The sequence below is a fragment of the Lycium barbarum genome, chromosome 3, assembly GCF_019175385.1.
Source record: "Lycium barbarum isolate Lr01 chromosome 3, ASM1917538v2, whole genome shotgun sequence".
NCBI lineage: Eukaryota > Viridiplantae > Streptophyta > Magnoliopsida > Solanales > Solanaceae > Lycium > Lycium barbarum.
The window spans coordinates 21,250,787-21,268,763 of record NC_083339.1 but is presented as its reverse complement, the minus strand read 5'-3'; the positions used below and the strand labels follow the sequence as shown (position 1 = coordinate 21,268,763).

The 17,977-nt window shown below is 36.0% G+C and overlaps 1 protein-coding gene across 7 annotated transcripts; it reads right to left on the bottom strand.

The window, feature by feature from the left end:
• Positions 1–506: 506 nt before the first annotated feature.
• Positions 507–13,033, bottom strand: LOC132630720 (uncharacterized). Of its 7 annotated transcripts, none has more exons than XR_009578664.1 (3): positions 12,839–13,033; positions 12,340–12,408; positions 507–818 (listed from the first exon to the last, which is right to left on the bottom strand). XR_009578664.1 is itself a non-coding variant. In XM_060346286.1 (3 exons), the coding sequence occupies exons 1-3, from the start codon at positions 12,943–12,945 to the stop codon at positions 8,903–8,905; spliced, it is 312 nt and encodes a 103-aa protein (XP_060202269.1). In that variant the 5' UTR covers positions 12,946–13,033; the 3' UTR covers positions 7,448–8,902. The 7 variants fall into 7 exon arrangements, 1 of the variants encoding a protein (XP_060202269.1); XR_009578665.1 differs by having other exon boundaries at positions 12,891–13,033; XM_060346286.1 differs by lacking the exon at positions 507–818 and adding an exon at positions 7,448–9,090 and having other exon boundaries at positions 12,891–13,033.
• Positions 13,034–17,977: the final 4,944 nt, after the last annotated feature.

Here is a 17,977-nt window from a genome sequence, read left to right as displayed (position 1 = left end):
AGAAATGTTTTTTATTTTATTCAAAGTAACTACCTGCGTGGGCCTTGGCCCAAATATACTTCGTTTGGCCGCTTACATTATGGGCCCTAGTCTCCTTTTATTAGCCTCAGATTTTATGTAAAAACACTAAACGAAATTTCCTAGCCCAAATGGTGACTTTATACAAATCCTTATTTTTGAAGACCAAATTGAAATGTATTTCAACCCAAACAATTCTTTGAAAACATTCAGTTTTAAGGAAAAGACTCAGGTGGGTTTTGGTCTCAAAACATTGCGTTTTTTATTGACTCATGACCAGAAAAGAGACATGTTTTGACTGTTTTGAGAGATAAAAGTAAATTTTCGTGTGATCTACCTAATTTTACACCACACGTTTATACCATCTCTATCAAAATAGACCTCTTTGGCTCCCCGTTTATTAAGATAAAAAGTAGTTTGTTTTTTCATTTTTACCTCCAAAAATCAGGATGCATTTTCAAAAAAAAAATTAGAAAAGAGTTTTCAGGTGCTAAAGTCAGTCTAAACGGCATATGCACCGTTTGCCCAAGATGCTTAATTCATAATATAATGGTTCCAGTAATTTTTGTGGGTTTTACAAGTACCGAATACAATACAAATAAGCAAAAAAAATAGGGAAATATAACAGAGTAAAGTGAAATAGGGTGTACCAAACCCCAACCATTTTCACCCATGGTTGGGCCTTCATATCATTGTTACCCATGACTGGGCCTTTAATATATTAGCTTCCCTTTCTTCTTTTTGGACTCAAAGACACTTGAAAGAATTTTCCCTATTGGGATTTTAGCCCAGTAGGGTGGCTAGACTTCGGCCCAAGTAGCCATGCAGTAGAGAGGGGAAAAACAAAAGACCCCGGTTAGTTAATATTTTACTGTTCCTATCATACATATGATATATGCACATAATATACATAACACATTACCGTTTATAAATCCCATTCTATACATAAATATACACACATATAAGAAACATAGCCTATTTATTCATAAGCTCATGTCAGAGGCATATGTGTGTTCCATGTCCTCAAACTCAAAATACCAAACTAGGTGGTTGAAGGCCAAGTCATCACCCCCCCCCCCCCCCCTTTGTTCCTGATGCCACACAAGTTCCAAGAGGTTTGATGAACCTCTAGCATGACTGGTCACCAGGGAAGGGTTCAAACTAGACCCCCCTTTACACAGATCCACATACACACACACATAGCTCAGAATAAATAGGATAGGCCCAATATACATGTGTATGGAACAACTATCAGCCAACAAGAATAGACGAAACAAATAGGGAAGAAATGAAGTGACTTGAGCATGAAAATGAAAGCAATCTGTATAGGCATAGTGTGCCCTAGACTGAACTTAAACCAAGTAATCACAGCAGTGACAGTCACATGGAAACAATACAATTCTGGACAATATTGAATCAAGTAGATGTGGTAAAGTATAGAGATACACAAGGATAAGGAAAACCATCCTCTAAGTATAGTACAATCACAACAGGTTTGTTATGCATGAAGTATATGTAGAACTATCTAAATATAACCCTCGAATGAGCCTGGACATTTTATGGGCAATTCAAGTGAAGATCTCTTGCCATTTTTTAGAGATTATGTTCCAAAGTTTAAATGATTCCTCTAGGGAAGATAAAAAATAAATAGAGGGAACCAAATTGTAATCTTAACAGGTATAGTATAACAAAAACCAAGTAGGTGAAAATCAGAGTTCTTTTAAAATGGAACAACCCTTTATTAGTATGATACTATATTACTCCTCACATAACCCATTTCAAGACACAAGCAATAATCAAAACCAAACTAGGATCCTTTTGTAGAAAAACAAACTATCAAGAGACCTTTAAATCATCATGATCCCATGTAGAATGTACAAGTCTCAGGTACAACAATTACACCTTTATCCATGACTTAGACAAGTAGGAAAGTCAAGGTCCCAGAAAGGCACAAGAATTTCACATTTCTAAGTTCAGAGTTTAGAATTTTCCTAACCTTTACTCTTGATTCTATCTCATTTGCAGAAAGGTCTAAATTGATTGTAAAGGGATGCACGTAACTTAGTTGTGGCCTTATCTTAATCTTCATTTTTTCAAAACTAGACAAGCATCACATAGTTTTACTAACTTTTAATGCTGCACAGAAGGAAAAAAAATTCTTCCAACATAATCAGATTAGGTTCAGCATTATCTTTTACTGGGACTTTAGATTAATGGACTCATAACATATTTCAAAGAAGAAGATGGAAAGAAAGCATGACTTGTTGTCTAAAGTATCACAAAGAAAAAGGGTCAAATATACCCCTCAGCCTACATGACTATCCTGAATGAATGCAAACCATTGACCTCCCTATTTTTAAAGGGCACTATTAGGACTTGGGATATAAGGGCACAATAGATCACCTTTCAAAAATACAAGTTAAAACCACATCAATGCACACAGAATCCACATAGGGTCTAAATCATGATCCTAACTTAACCAAATGTCAAAGAGTCTGTCATATGTTATCATGTCATCTTCATATAAAAAAACTCTTCTACTTTATTTGCCAAAACAATCAGTATTCTCTTTTTTAAAACAACTTTTCCCTTTTCTAGTTTTATCACAATTTCTAAATCATCATACATCATCCAACTGATCCAAACATTTTCTTAAGACACATCAGGACAAATACAACAAAGCCAGGCCAATCAGTCCTAGTGAACAACTAACAAGTGTAAAGAAATTTCATCTTTTAGGATTCAATAACCTCAATAGAATGACAAGGAAACACTAAAATGCAAAGGTAGGAGGTTATACCCCCATAGGCTTGAGAGAGATGCCATGAATATCTTTTATTTTGGGAAAAAAGATACTATGGGTCAAGCAATGCTTGACCCTTTCTCAATCCTCTCCTAAGATGTCTTTAAAAGACCTTCCCTACCTAGCCAAGTGGTTTTCAACCTCAACCCCTACACATATGATCTTTTATTACCCTCTTTCACATACTAAAAGAGACTGGACAGTTTACAGATCAAAGACAAATGCTTTTCTTAAGTTCTCAAATACTGTTTTCTTCTTTTCTATTCCTTCATGCTCTTCTTTTACTTAGACTAGCATCATAAAGTTGTTCTCCCTATCTGTGTCCATCTTTAAGCCTAGTCAGCTTGAAAACTAGGGGCTATTATTATTACATCAACCACTTATACACACAGGGAAGCAGAGAAAGGATTCATGTCTCAAGGCAAAAGCCTTAGTCCCCAAACTGTTCAAGACTTAGACAAATCAAAACCAAGTTGTTTCCTTTCATTCTTCTTTTAACACTTAAACTCATAAAATTGGAACACTTATGATCACTTACCAAATTAAGACCCATACATGGATGAAAAGCAACACAGATGCAAGAGCATAGCATATCAGTCTATTTTTTATAATAAATTTACTTCTCCCTTTAAGTAAAATCACTGATAGGGCAGAATCAACAAGAAGAAATCACCAATAAGAGAACAGGCCACTCTCTTAGACACCATTTCATTCTATTTTTTATACTTTTTCAGTTTCAACATGATCATGACTAAACTACAGGTTGACAACCAACCTATTTGCCCATTGTCAACTAGGTTAACCCTAATCAGTCTTTAAATGACGACTTAATCCTATAGTTCCTATAGTTAATCACTTCTTTCCATTTTCACTTTTCCCCTTTTATCAAACTCTGTACATTTAGGAGTAGACTATTCTTAGGTGAAAGACTTGTGACATAAGCCAACATAGCAGGTTATGAACACCATGTGTATAGGCAACAAATTCAGTCAAGAAAACCAGCCTCAAACCAAAAAAAAAAAAAAAAAAGGGAAACAGAATTCACACTCAAATGCCTTAATCATAATGGTTCTAGAATTTACTATAAGTCATGGAAAATTGGCACATATTTGCCAAAAATCACAGGTGATTACACATTGTCTATCCTGCATTAGATGATAACACAACCACAAATACTGCCATAAACAACTACAAGCTTAAAACATGAACCTGATACTCCTTTGTTTTAGTATTAATTGACAAACAAACAAACAAACCATTGACGTATCTTGTCTTACTCTATTCTAAGTGAGCAAGATCATTTAAGAGGAAAGGAAAGAAGAAATAAGGTAACATACTATTAGATGTTCAGAGATTCAGCAAATAGGTTCACATTCTATCTAAGTGTTCATTTATTTACTTATTTTTCAAAAGAAAGAGAACACATCAGGAGTTGTGTCCCAACCAACTATTCAATTTCAAACAGCCCAGTTAAGACTTTGACAAAAGATTTCACTTCACAATAGGGGCAGTTCATGACTGATTAACAAAGTATGAGACTTAACTGTAATCACAAGCACACACTACCAGCAAATCACTCACATTCATCTATACCAACACATAGACTGTCTCATCTCTTTTCTTTAAAAATAAATTGAACTTCCTATGTTGACTCTACTTCGGATCATAATCAACGAACTAACAAAACATTCAAGAAAGATAGGAAAGGAAAAGGGACTTTCATAAGCACTTCACACACACTTCTTCATGGTAAACAAAGAATCTTAAGATCACATGAACAAACAAAAACCATTAGGTGGTTCAAACAACCTACTTCCTAAATGAATTTCACAATAACATTTACACTAATTCCTACTGTGTTTGTGTCAAATAAAGCATATGTTAAGCATAGAACCAAATAAGGCATATTTAGCAAACAAGCACCATCAGACATATAAACATAACTAACTTACAAACATATTTAAACTAGGCAGAATACTAAATAACAAAATGAAATGAATTAAGGTTCACCTTTTAGGTGTGCAACCAAGAAAAGAACGGATTTGGGAGCCTCTGTGCTTCCAAATCTCAGCAACCCAGCCACACACACACGAAAAACGAAATGAAGTAAGGACCAAATATTTTAACTACAAAACTCTAACTGTTCAGTCTAGGTTTTTTTTTTTAATTCTTTTACTAAGAAGTTTTTCGAAAAATCAGAGTTTTTCCACTTCTTTTTACTCTCAAATTTCTCTATATTTTTTGCTATTTTTCTCACCTTCCCCAAACTTGTTCTTGTACGAGGGTTGGGGTTCTATAAAATAGAACCCCAAAGTTCAACTGAAATCAAAATAACAACGATGTGGGACAAAACCTCTTTGTTTTTTTTTTACAATCAAACTCAGTAACACCTAATCAACGACCCAGATCTTAAGGCAAGCCAACACACGGTCAGATCTGACCCAATAAGCACGAACCAATAGTAATAATGCAAGAAAAAATAAACTTTAAAGTAACGATAATGACGATCTTGGCAAAATATTTGGGAAAAAAAACAGGTAAAGTAAGCATTCGTTACCATAATGGGGAGTAAGAACAGGAAAAACGAGTAATACTTTAACCTTTTCACCACAATAACCATGCAAATGTTGTGCGAGTCAGCCCAGGTCTATAAATATGCCATTTTAGGCATGAAAGAGGCGGGGAAAACCTAGGCAGCTACTAGGGTTTCATGAGAAAGGCGAGAGAGAGAGAGAGAGAGAGAGAGAAACTAGTAGGAGGGAAAGAAAAAATGAAAATGGGGCGTTTTTTTTTTTTTTTTTTGGGGGGGGGGGGGGGGGGGGTATACTAATCGTTTAATTAAAAGGGATTGGGCCGGGTCATAGCCTGGCTTGGGCTGGACTCGGTCCAAATTCGAATTTAATTTAATTGGGGCCTAAACTTCATGTATACACCAACTGTATACATATATATTTCATATATATGTGTATACATTGGGTTTATCTAATCCCTAAAAACAAATAATTAGAAATAACATTAAAATTGGAGAAAGTTTTAATTACGGGAAAAATTAGGCTGTAATTATTTGATTAAAATAATTTTTAAAAAGTTGGTCAAATTTGTTAATGGGCCTAAAATGGCCTTAATTAATTAGCCTAGCATAATTATTTCAATTATGGCCTTTTTAATCAATTTTGAAAATTAAATTAAACCTATTATTTCAAATCAAATGTTAACAGACTGATTTTGCAAAACAACCCTAATTTCTTTAAATTATCAACTGATTAAATTAATTCTGGCCAAGGCAAAAAATATGTCTATATAAAAGGATCAATTTTGCAGTAATTATCACTTAATTAATTAATTAGCCTAATTAAAACATTTAAGGGAAATTATGCCTATTTTGACAAATCATGCAAATTATATAAAAATCAGAAGTTTAAAAGGTTAAATAGTTAATTACTTAAATTATTTAAATTATTCAAATTTTCAAGGTTGAAATAAAAAGGAAAGAAGTATTTTTTAAATAATTAAATAAGAACCCTTCCTCTATCTCTCCTTTCCTTTTTTAATTAAACATAAAAAGAATATCATGAAAAATGCTCATTAATCTCTAAATAAAATTTATGATGCATGAAAATCCCTTTTTGTTAATTTAAGGGGGGAAAATATTGATATGGACAATTTATTAAAATCATTTAAGACTTAAAAATGCTCAGCTCCTTTATTTATTATCCGGGGATTCTGAGTGATTAAAACAAATTACGGGAGGTCAAAACTTAGATGTCAACAGGCCCCACATCTTGGTGATACTTTTCTTATCTATCAGCTCGATGAGCCTTCTCTTAAAGGCCAAACATTCGTTGATGGTGTCCTCTGACTGATCCCGGTGACAAGGGCATCTTTTGTGCGCGAAGACCGGAGCACACGGTGGCAACCTGCCGAAGTTGATACTGACTATCCCTTTGCCTCGAAACTTTATCATCATCTCCTCACTCGTTATGTGCTTAGGCAAGACGCTGTAGGGACAATCCAACGCTTAAGCGCAATAGCCCACTATTCAGGCGAGGCTGGTCAGACATACTCTATTCATTCCTTGGGTTCTCCCCTAGGACTTGACGGCGCAACAGAAGTTCCTTCCCTTTTTGGGCTTAATGGCGCAGCGGAGGCAGCCTCCCTTGATGGCCAGGTAGGCTCCTGCGGGTCCAATTCCATTTCTTCCTCTTCGGACTCCTCCATTATCAGGATGTATTTGGGAAAGATTTCTTTTCCCTTGTCCAAGACATTCTCTCCTTGAGTTTCAATTGGTTCCGCCGAATCCATTAACTCATCAGCCTCTTTGATCTTGGCCTTGACTGCTCAAATTTGCTTTTCGAGTTTCTGAATCTTTCGGTGAAGCGAGACCTCATTCTTCCTCATAACTTCCAGCTCTGGTGCGTTCTTGGTGTTCATCTTCAGATTCCTAGAAGGTTGCTATACTTAGTACGACTATATTTTTTCATTATTTTTCTTTGGGAGAGTAGACGGTACTTGAGATCAATTAAGCATTTAGGCGAAACATATGAAAGCAAGTGAGTCACACAAAGCAGTTTATAAAATTTACACTACTCGCGTTCCTAAACATACTAATCATTTGAAACATAAATGTGCCATTTGAATCGAACCATTGCCCCCATAATCATTAATAATAATATTCTTTCCCGAAGGGGTACAAAAGATAAAGTAAAGACAGTGCATAAAATAAATCAACAAAAGCATCCTCCGGTGGTGGATGATGAAGCCCGATCTCGGTCGGTCTTGGCCTTCTTCGCAGGTAGTCTGGATATGAAGATGGGCCGATGTCAAAGTGGCTTCCATCAGAAATCCCTTCTGTGTGAAAGTCAGTGGAGCAACATCATCTAAAGTCTTCTTCATCCGATCACCGAGCTCAACCAAACAGTCATTAGTAAGCTCCAACTCATGTCTCAGACTCTCTATGACGGTTTTGTCATGCTCAATCTTCTCTGAACCAAACGCGCTCGAATCTAGGCTTGTGAATCCTTATCTTGCACACAACTGTAGAGGATAGGTCTGGGAGGAAGTGTAACTTGTAGGTCGCCCTTAACCAATCTTTATACTCTACAACACAACTCAGACGGAACCTATCTTCAGCTAAGGTATCGGGACCCCAAATCATGCGATCCTTCAATTCTCGTACACAATCCAAAGCCCTCGGCGGTCTATCGATGTCATAGTCAATAATAAAATCTCCCATGCCTCCGACCTGAGGTACGACTTGGATCCTCCTAAATTGTCTCAACACCCTAGCAGGTGCATAAGGGTGAATCCCTTGGATCCCCATAAGTGGTAAGAATGGACACTTTCTACCCTTAACCACAACTTTATCAGACACGAAGTTGTGGAACATCCATTGAATGCTATCCTCTTTCAACCTGGAAAAGGTGAATGTCCAACTTTGTCTGTTTTGTACCCCGAAGTTCGGACAAAAATCCAAGAGGCCATCCCTTTTGGCTGGCTTACTTAAGTGTCGTTCACCTCTAACTGTGATCATGAGCTTAAGGATCCACCAATGTAGAAGTAAGTTACAGCCTTGGAAGTATTTGTAGTGGTTTCGGCAGAGGCTCAAAGGCTCAGTATAAATCGGCTAGGATGATTGAGGTTAAATTAAAGTATTTAGTTTCTTCTTGTTGGGTTATACCATAGAAGATGGCATGGGTGACCGAAATGACTCGGTTGTCAATAGCTAAGGACCAATCTTTGGGAAAAACCATGGTTCGCAGAAAGCAAATAGCGAAAGCTAAAGGTCTGGTGGCCGCCCATTCGGCATAGGTCTTAAACTCCCCAGGATGCTCCACAAATCCATTTGGGCTTCCAAACCTTTTGTATAACTCTCTAAAGGGTATAGCGGGGCTACGGGCCCAATTGGAGTAGTTCAAGGAAAGCATTTTGCAAATTTGGGAATAGGTGGGTTTTTCTGGGATTAAGGCATTTTGGTCGAGTTTCTTTCTTCTTTTCAATCCCGAGCCTACGCTAGTCAACACATCCCTGAACTCCTCTAAAGTCGACCTCATCTCGACGTCGTCCCAAAATCGAAAAACCATCCTATCTCTGTCCCAAAACCCGGTAATTACTACTATCAATTCTTTGCAACCCGTCATAGTCATGATGGATGTCAGATTTCCTAAATGACAAGAAATCCCCTTTTTCTCTTCCGGTGACATTTGGCCATACCAAATACGCAGCAACTCCGGTGTAGTCAAAACCATGTCGAAACTCAAGTTGATCGACATCTACAAAATAGAAGTCAAGGTCAATTCCGCGAAGTTAAGGCTAGACCGCGATCTCGCGTGTACCCTTTGAAACTATGTTTTTTGCCAGGAGTGGCGGAGTTTATGAGACGAGAATGAATGACAGTTATAATTACAGAAATTAAACATATAGGAAAATAAATATAGTAAAAAATCACATTATATTAAAACTCTTATGGTTAGAACCTAGAAAATCCCCAGCAGAGTCACCATCTGTTACGGTTCACTTTTACGCGGGTACATAAAAGCTATTAAGAGGTTGTTGGTGCTCTAATTGCATTTTAGTATTTTGCAATCGCCACCTAATTTATTTAAGGAAAAATACGAAAATCGAGTTTAAAGAGTTTTTCAAACAAGAGAAAAAGTCTTTTGGACCGAAATTCGAGGTAAGAGTTCTGGTGATCTCCTATGAAAAGTTTTACACACCCTAGTATTAAAGATCCATAGACTACGATTGACCTACGAGCTTCAATGTATGATTTTGTAATTATTTGCTTAAAAATTATTTAAGTTCCCACAAAGTGTCATTTCATTGATAGCATAATTTCAAGAAAAAATTTGGCAAAAAAATCCCTTTTAGAAAAGAATTTTTTGGGTTTAAAAATCCACTGTTCAACTCACTTTATTGTCAGACTTAGACACACCCGGAATTTCTCCCAAGTAGATTCACTATTATTTTAGTCCTAACAAAATGAGTTTAGCTCTTACGAGTTTTATTATACGTATATATAAAAAATATGAAGTATATCTTCGATTTTTATACATATATATATATATATATATATATATATATATATATATATATATATATATATATATATATATATATATATATATATATATATATATATAACGAAAATTACAAGTTTTATTTGTCCATTTTTTACCATTGAAGCCCACAAGGTCAAATAATATTCTAAGTCCAGATCCACATGCCTCAAACTCGGCCCCAACAGATTTCTTCCTTTGTCTCTTTTTCAGTCCAAATAAGTCATGGGCTTCCAGGCCCAAAGCAGTTCTATTTCCTTCAGACTTTTTGTCTAAGTCCAAACCTAGTTTTTCCAAATTGTCCAAACTTATTTCAAGTCCAGGAGTCGTCCTTTAGTGTTCTGAAAATATCCAACCTTGTCACCTCTTTTATTTAATAATTGGCCCAGATTCGAAAAGTTGTCTCTTATCATTTTTACAGTCACAACACACTTTGAAATCAGGTTTTGTTCTAACCCAGATTCAGCTTTAAGGCCTCGTTAAACAAATGACCATTTGATCACGGGCTTAAGGCCCAAAACAATTGTCCATATCAGATTTTCTAAGGACGGAAGGCCCAAAATTGCTACTTAATCATTTTTGAAGATCATTTAGCCTTATTACTAAACAAGTTTTAAACTTAGCAACATCAAATTAAGTATCCGAATTCATGCAATTTTAACATTAATCGATTTTGAAAACGCTTTAGGGCGACTTTCCTAAAATACTATGTGTTTCCTAAGTTCTAACATTCACATGGGTTTCAATATTATCAAGTATTTACAAATACACATTTTCTGCACAAATAATGAATATAAAAAGAAAGTTTAGGCTTGTGGGCATACCTAAGCCCACCAATTAGCTATTTCACCCATAGCTGGGTCTTCAAGTCATTTTCACCCATTACTGGGCCTTCAAAACAATATTAGCTTCCCTTGCCATATGGACTCGATAAAGGAAGTGTTGTTGGGCCTTTGGCCCAGTAGGGCTCAATGCAAAAGGTAGCTCAAATGGCCCAGAATGGGTTTTACATGGAACATAGAAGGGGATAAAGATTAATATCTATTCTAAGTACTCAAACAGTACCTAATTAGACGAAACAAGACATATAAATCAAGCAATTATGTAGATGATATAAAACCGGCAAATTTCTATCAAACAGAACGAATCCAAACCCAAGTTATCAAAAAGGAAGAATTCAAGGCCCAATAGGTCCTACAGGAATAAGCAGACTGGGCCGAATATAACTCATATTTAGCACACAAGCAGAGACCCAGTGACAGGCCCAAAGATTAAATGGACTCGACAACAGCCAACATTAATAAGTTAAATGAGTGATACACCCTTGTATATTGAATATACCAACCCGTATACAACTTGTATGTATAAAGAACTGAGTATATCTTTGTATACCTGAGCATATTACCTCATACATCATGAAGGAAAGTCATCCAATTCAGGGAAAAACAGCAGAGAGAAAACATGTTAAGACATTTAAACCTTAAAAACTGAACAGCATCACAAAGAGACCAAGTAAAGGGGTAAAAAAAGATGAACTAATCAACATACATAGTGCATACAGACCCAAAAATCCACATAAATTAGAATATTGTTGCAGGTATAACACATATACAGGATTCATCATGCAAGTATACATGCATTTCACTTGTTTCTTAACATGGGAGGGTCATAAAGGGGAGCATACAGATGGTGTTGTTCACTTATTGAATCAGGTCAAATATCACTTTTTAGTCTTAATCAGCATAGTTCAAGTCTAGGTAAGTTCAAACAAACCTAATGCAAGTTAAAGACATATAGACAGCATTTCAAGATATCTCAAGATAATCATTTTGGTAGTTAACCATATTAACATGGAATCAGTCCTAATACATACTTAAACATATCCATAAATCATCATTTAGGGGTTAAACATGCTAACAGAAATCAACAATTGTCCTTTTAACTATATAATGACCACTTAATCAGACAAAAAGGACAAGTCACTCAAAGTAGGTGTTCAGTGATAACTTTGACTAAGTTGAGATGCTAAAACTCTTTAACCAAGCTTACTAACAGTTATTTTTAATCTTAAGTATCAGATTTCATCAACATGTTTTTATCCTAATCATGCTCACAATATTAACAATCTTAACTGAGTTATCAAGGCAGACTAACATTAATCTTCCAATCATACTCTACAACTAAGAAATTGCCATAACTAATCCTTAATCATATTGTAACTAAAACAAAACACAGCCATTTATCATGCTTACTACAAGCAATTAACTTACAAGCTATTAAATCATATTAAACTCTAACCAGGGCAGGACTAACAGTAAAACATATTAAAGCATATTAAACTAACTGCTAACAGTAATCACAACCTAATTATGCTGAGCTAAAGAAAAACAAAGCAGCAACAAACAAGCATGGCAAAACAAACTAAAACAAAACTAAACTAAATAGAAAGGAAGGGAATTTTACCTCTTCTATGCGCAGCCGTAGATCGAGATTGAACTTGGAAGAACCCTTTTTGCCTCCTTAATTCCAATACTTAGCCACAAACCCACACAAGAACAAAAATACTTTAAAATTAAACTTAACTCAAACTATTAAAGTTTTGAAGCAAAGTGCTAAAAAAAACTTAGGAATTTCGAGTTTTTTGAATATATTTTGATATTCGGTGTCTTCAAAATGAAGGATTGGGGGTTCTTTATATAGAACCCAAAAAACCTATAATTAAATCCCAAACCGATGTGGGACTTTCACAAATCTTTGAGAATCAGCCTTGCTTCAACATTCAAAGGTCAAGATTCACTCTCAAAACACATCAAGGGTCGAGATCGACCTAAAATTGGGTCAATCCCTTTGGTTTCTCATGAACTAATTACCCGATTTCAAACAAATGCAAACAAAAATAATTAAATTTTTATGGAGTTTTGACCGTTTAAGCAAAAGAAAAGAGAGAGGGAGAGGGTTATACTGTTTTTGTGGTTGGATTAGGTGAGAAATGGCGGAAACATTTACTGCTTTACCTTTCTCGGCCTTGCAAAGCCTGTACAAGGTTGTTGTCTTTTGAGAATTTGCCATTTCAGGCGTCGATGATGAAGAGAGAGAAAGAGAAAAGGCAGGCGGCGCTAGGTTTTTTAGGAGGAAAAGGTGTAAGGGGTTAGGGGGGTGTTTGTAATGAAAACGAGGGAGAAGATAGGGATATTACACCTTAATAAATGAAGTGGGCTGGGTCAATCCTTTAATGGGTTGGGCCCGGCCGGATTTTGAAGGAATTACAAGGGGCCTGGTTTGATATATATGTATAGATGATATACATGTGTGTATATGTATACACATGTGTATATTTGTGTATACATGTATACGGGGAGGGCATACATGCAAATTTTAATAAGTAGCCAAATTGAAGTAATGTCCATTAACTAATTGTGACCTGATAATAACTAATTGACCAATTAATAGCTAATTTGCAAGAATGACCTTAGTTAAACTTAAACCATGAGTTTGACTATTTCAATTAAGGTCCTAATTGAACTAACAAACAAATTAGAGGCTAATGACCTTAATTAACTTACACCAATGAATTTGGTTATTTCAATTAAGGCCATAATTGAACTAACAATTAGTTAGTTCAATTGTAGCCATTATTTGTTACATAGTAAACAATTTATAGAATTAATCACAATTAAATGCTCAATTAATTATGATAAAATTCTAATAAATTGAATATGTAAAAATTGAGAATTGAGGAGTAAAATGATTAATTCGTTTAATTAATCAAATTCCTTGAATTAAACAGAGTAAAATACTTGCTAATTGATGGTTTAACAATTTAGACAATTAAATAAATAATTGTTGTAAAAAAAAAAAATCTCTTGGTTAATCTTAGCAAATGCATCATAATTGTGCAATAATATGTAAATTAATTTCTAAATGATTTATAATATTATAGAAATTATTTTACCAAATGAGAATGGTAGAATATTATCAAAATAATTTTTATAAAATCATTTTGATTTCAGAAAATATATATTTCACTCTGTTTGACATCCAAGGACTCTGGGTAATTAAAATAAGTTATGGGAGGTCAAAAATAAGATGTCAACAGTACCTTTCCCACCTTGGTAAGCGAACTCTTATCCCAACAATCTTAAAAACATGAATAAATAAATAAATAAGCGGGAGAGATAGAGATACGTAAGTCTTAGGATAATGATATAAGGAAAATGCGGAAGTAAGGAAATACACCCCATAATCTGGTCTAGTCATACAAGAGCATCTAACTAGAATCTACAACTCTGGAAGTAATAATAATACACCAATAGTCTCAATATGTCTCAAAATATCAAGTAAGACATAAATAAAAGAAGAATCTTCAAGGCGGCGAACGTCCTCGTGCTTACCCTGTAAGACTCTAAACAGCAATCTTCGAACTACTATCAGCCACGAGGAGTAGGGGTCGATCTCATCTGGAACTCTGCATTCATAAAAGAATGCAGCAAGTGCAGGTCAGTACAAATAACAAGAATGGGTAGGTATCATAGGCCGACTAAGATTAACTAACATATATCAAGGCAATAAAGTAAGATAAACAGGTAAATAAACAAGGCATAAGTCAATCACGAGCCAGTAACCAAGTACACGTCATCACTTATGTTATAGCATCTAAACCCAAATGTGCCAAGTCTCAGTACATTCAATCCGAACCAGTATACCACAAATAAATCACAAGAATATCATAATAGAAGCCATGGTACAATGCAATGCAATAATGTATGAAGTGTGAATGCAATGCATATGCACCGTACACATGTACTCCGATGATGGAACATCACATCTCGGCAGCATAACCTTTGGGGGACCAGCGAAGTCCATGTACCCTCACAATTCCGGCAACAACCTCGACAATCGCTACCAACACTCATACCTCAATTTCGGGATAAACATCGGACATCAATCCTCACGTCACTCTCATCCAACTTAGCCCAGCTCATAACAGTGTTTCCTTAAATATCATCAATGTATCAACAGTATATCATGAAGAATGAGAATACGCACAATGTACGAGTTCAATGTCAATAATCAAATCAATATCAAAAGTACCACGCATGGGCACACCAACAATATCCATAAAAGGCTACACAATATGCCATAATAGAATCACTATCCTCGTCTCAACGACAACAAGTAAGGTGATACAATATTATCATCAAGATATATCACTAGTCACCAATATCTACTATTTCCCCGTGACATCGAGTCAACAACAATAGAACAATATAAGTCACAATACAACGGGGTGGCTAGCCCCAAATCACACAACAGGGCCCAACCTAAGGAAATATCCAACCCAACTTCATACCCGAAGGTTTACATGCATTCTCTGATAATATCGCCTAAATATATGCTTCGCTAATCGAAGTCTCACCACAGGGTAAACCGTAACCTACCTGGAAGGCCAAATAACAAAGTCTCCAGCAATCACACCTTAGTCTTTCCTTTCCTTCGAGCCTCGAGATAATGAAAGTCTAAGCTTATTCAAATCATGAAATTAGAATCAAGAAGAACATCAATCAAATCCTACTTCTATTCAAGACCCAAATTCCCAACTTATGGAATGGGGTTTATGAACTAGAAAGGGGAAATTAGGAATCTAAAGGTTGCAACATGAAATTAACACTCTAGGTGATCAATTCCCATCAACTACAAGCTATGAGAACAAACAATTTACTTAAATTCAGATTCTAGGCAAAACCCCTAAATTTGGGAATAAACCCTAACTTCTAATCCCATAAATTAGCTGGAAGAATCATGCAATCATAGGTTCTAGTTGTCACGCCCCAAACCTGGGCCTGGACGTAACACGACACCCGGTGCCTGACTACATGTGACCGAGCGAACCAACTGGCTGGCTGAATCAACATGTGATACCAAAACATAACTAATTTATAAAATAAAACTAACACATGCTGATTAACTAAAAGTCTGACTGAAATATCATAATGCGGAAATACTTAGACAATCTGAACATATCTGAAAGAAGCCAACATGGCTAAACCAAAACAACTGAATGACTGAATATAACTGTCTACAAGGCTAACATAACAAATATCTGACTGTCTGAACTGTGTCTATGAAGTCTCTAAGAGTACTGAATAATAAAGCTGTCTATAAACTGAATTAACTAGATAGCTGACAACGCCCCGAAGGAATTTGGGGCTCACCAGTAGCTGATACGTGCACTCCTAAACAGCTGAGTCGTCAACCTGTATATCGTTGCCTGCATCGCGAGATGCAGGCCCCCAAGCAATAAAAAGGGACATCAACACATTTGAATTGTACTGGTATGTAACGCAACTGAAGCAATAAAATACTGAAACTGAAACTGATAACTGTAACTGTAATAGCAAGGAAGTAGAGATATGAATACTCTCTGCTATGTATCTGAATCATCTGTATTATCTGTGTTTGTACATGTGAGGCCTCGGCCCAATAATAAATGCACGCTATGGCCTCGGCCTAGTAGTGCGTCAGTCAATGGCCTCGACCATGTATACGTATACACAAGACTGTGTTGTGCCCTCGGGCAAAATCACATATGTATAATTATGGTTAATTAATAAGGACTGAGACCATAACAACAATGAACAATGCTGAACTGAAATAGACATGCTGGACTGAATTGAAAACACTGACTGTTTCTGAGCATACTGAATTTCTAAACTGAGACTTATGTGGTAACAATACATAAGCCTATAAAGATTACGTGTTGATTTCATGATATTCAAATTGATAGCCATGAACGAATTCTGTAACTGCAACCCTAGAAGATAACAGTTCTACAACATATCATAAAACTGGGCTAAACTGTATTCTGAGTCAAATTACTGACAAGTATGAAGAATGAGGCGTAGGGAGAATCATGAACATTCCCTAACGTAGATAGTTAGCCTCACATACCTTAATTCCAGCCTTTGAGCGTAATACAATGTTCGTCAACCCTTTCAACTCTGATCTATATCAATACAAGTCAAAGGGATTCTATATTAGCAATAATATCCATGCTTTTAGTCATCTAAGCATTTTATCAAATACTTAGTGGGCATAAAGCTCCACAATCTCCATTAATGGTGATTTCTTCACCCAATTCCCATTCTATTACTTCTAGGTAATTCTACAATCTCAATTGGGTGTAATTAACATCATTCTCCATCACCCATATGATTATAACAATCTCAAGTCAACAATCCAAAACCCTACTATAGTTCGTGTAATTCTCTTTACTAAACTCATTTACTATTCTCCCAAGAACTCATCAATTCACTATTATGAATGATTAGAGTGTAGAAGCATTACCTTTTTAACGTTCAATCCTCTTGAATTCGAGTTCTAGGGTTTCCACGCCCAACAATAATGTTCCACTCACAACTCTATCGATTAGAAGGGTTTACTCAAGTTAGAAAGCGATTAGGAACTTGAATTCAATCTAGAATCATGATAAAACTTACCTTGTAGGGTTCTTGAGGCTTGGGACTTGTTCTCTCTGACTTTAGGGTAATTTTTCGTGACTAGGGGTGTTAGGAAAATAAACCCTAAACTTAAATATAACTTAAAACGCGAAATCCCAACTTTTGACCCGAAACCCGACCTGTTATGTGATGGGCCCACGTCGCGCATGAAGCGCACGACCCCCTGCAGGTCACTATTCAGAGAGGGTGTTTTTCTGCGATTGGCCCGCGACGCGGGGTCATCGCACGCGCCCTGAAAAGCGACGTGTGTTGGTTCTGTGCAGTGTTCGGTAAAATGGACATAACTTCTTGTACAGAGCTCTGTTTGGGCTCCACAATATACCGTTGGAAATATATTTGAAAGGGCTACAACTTTCAAGTTTTAAGTTTCCTCAAATTCCCAATAGATTTTCACTAAATTTAACTGGAAGGCAGACGTATCGAAAACTTAGCCGATTCTATAGAATTTTAAGTGCCTTACTATTAGCCATATTTAGACGATCATATCTCCTTGCTCCGACCTCTGATTGGCCTGGTCCTTATATCGTTAGAAAGGTATTTCTACGTACTACAACTTTCATTCAAGGTAATTTCCCAAATTCCCC

What these genes read in the sequence shown, in the direction of transcription:
- LOC132630720 (XM_060346286.1), bottom strand. Translation starts at nt 12,945, where the DNA reads ATGGCAAATTCTCAAAAGACAACAACCTTGTACAGGCTTTGCAAGGCC. An exon ending in GCTTTGCAAGGCCGAGAAAG is followed by an intron (nt 12,409 to 12,890) that starts GTAAAGCAGTAA and finishes TTTGTGGCTAAG; the next exon opens with TATTGGAATTAAGGAGGCAA. An exon ending in TACGGCTGCGCATAGAAGAG is followed by an intron (nt 9,091 to 12,339) that starts GTAAAATTCCCT and finishes TCTATTTTGTAG; the next exon opens with ATGTCGATCAACTTGAGTTT.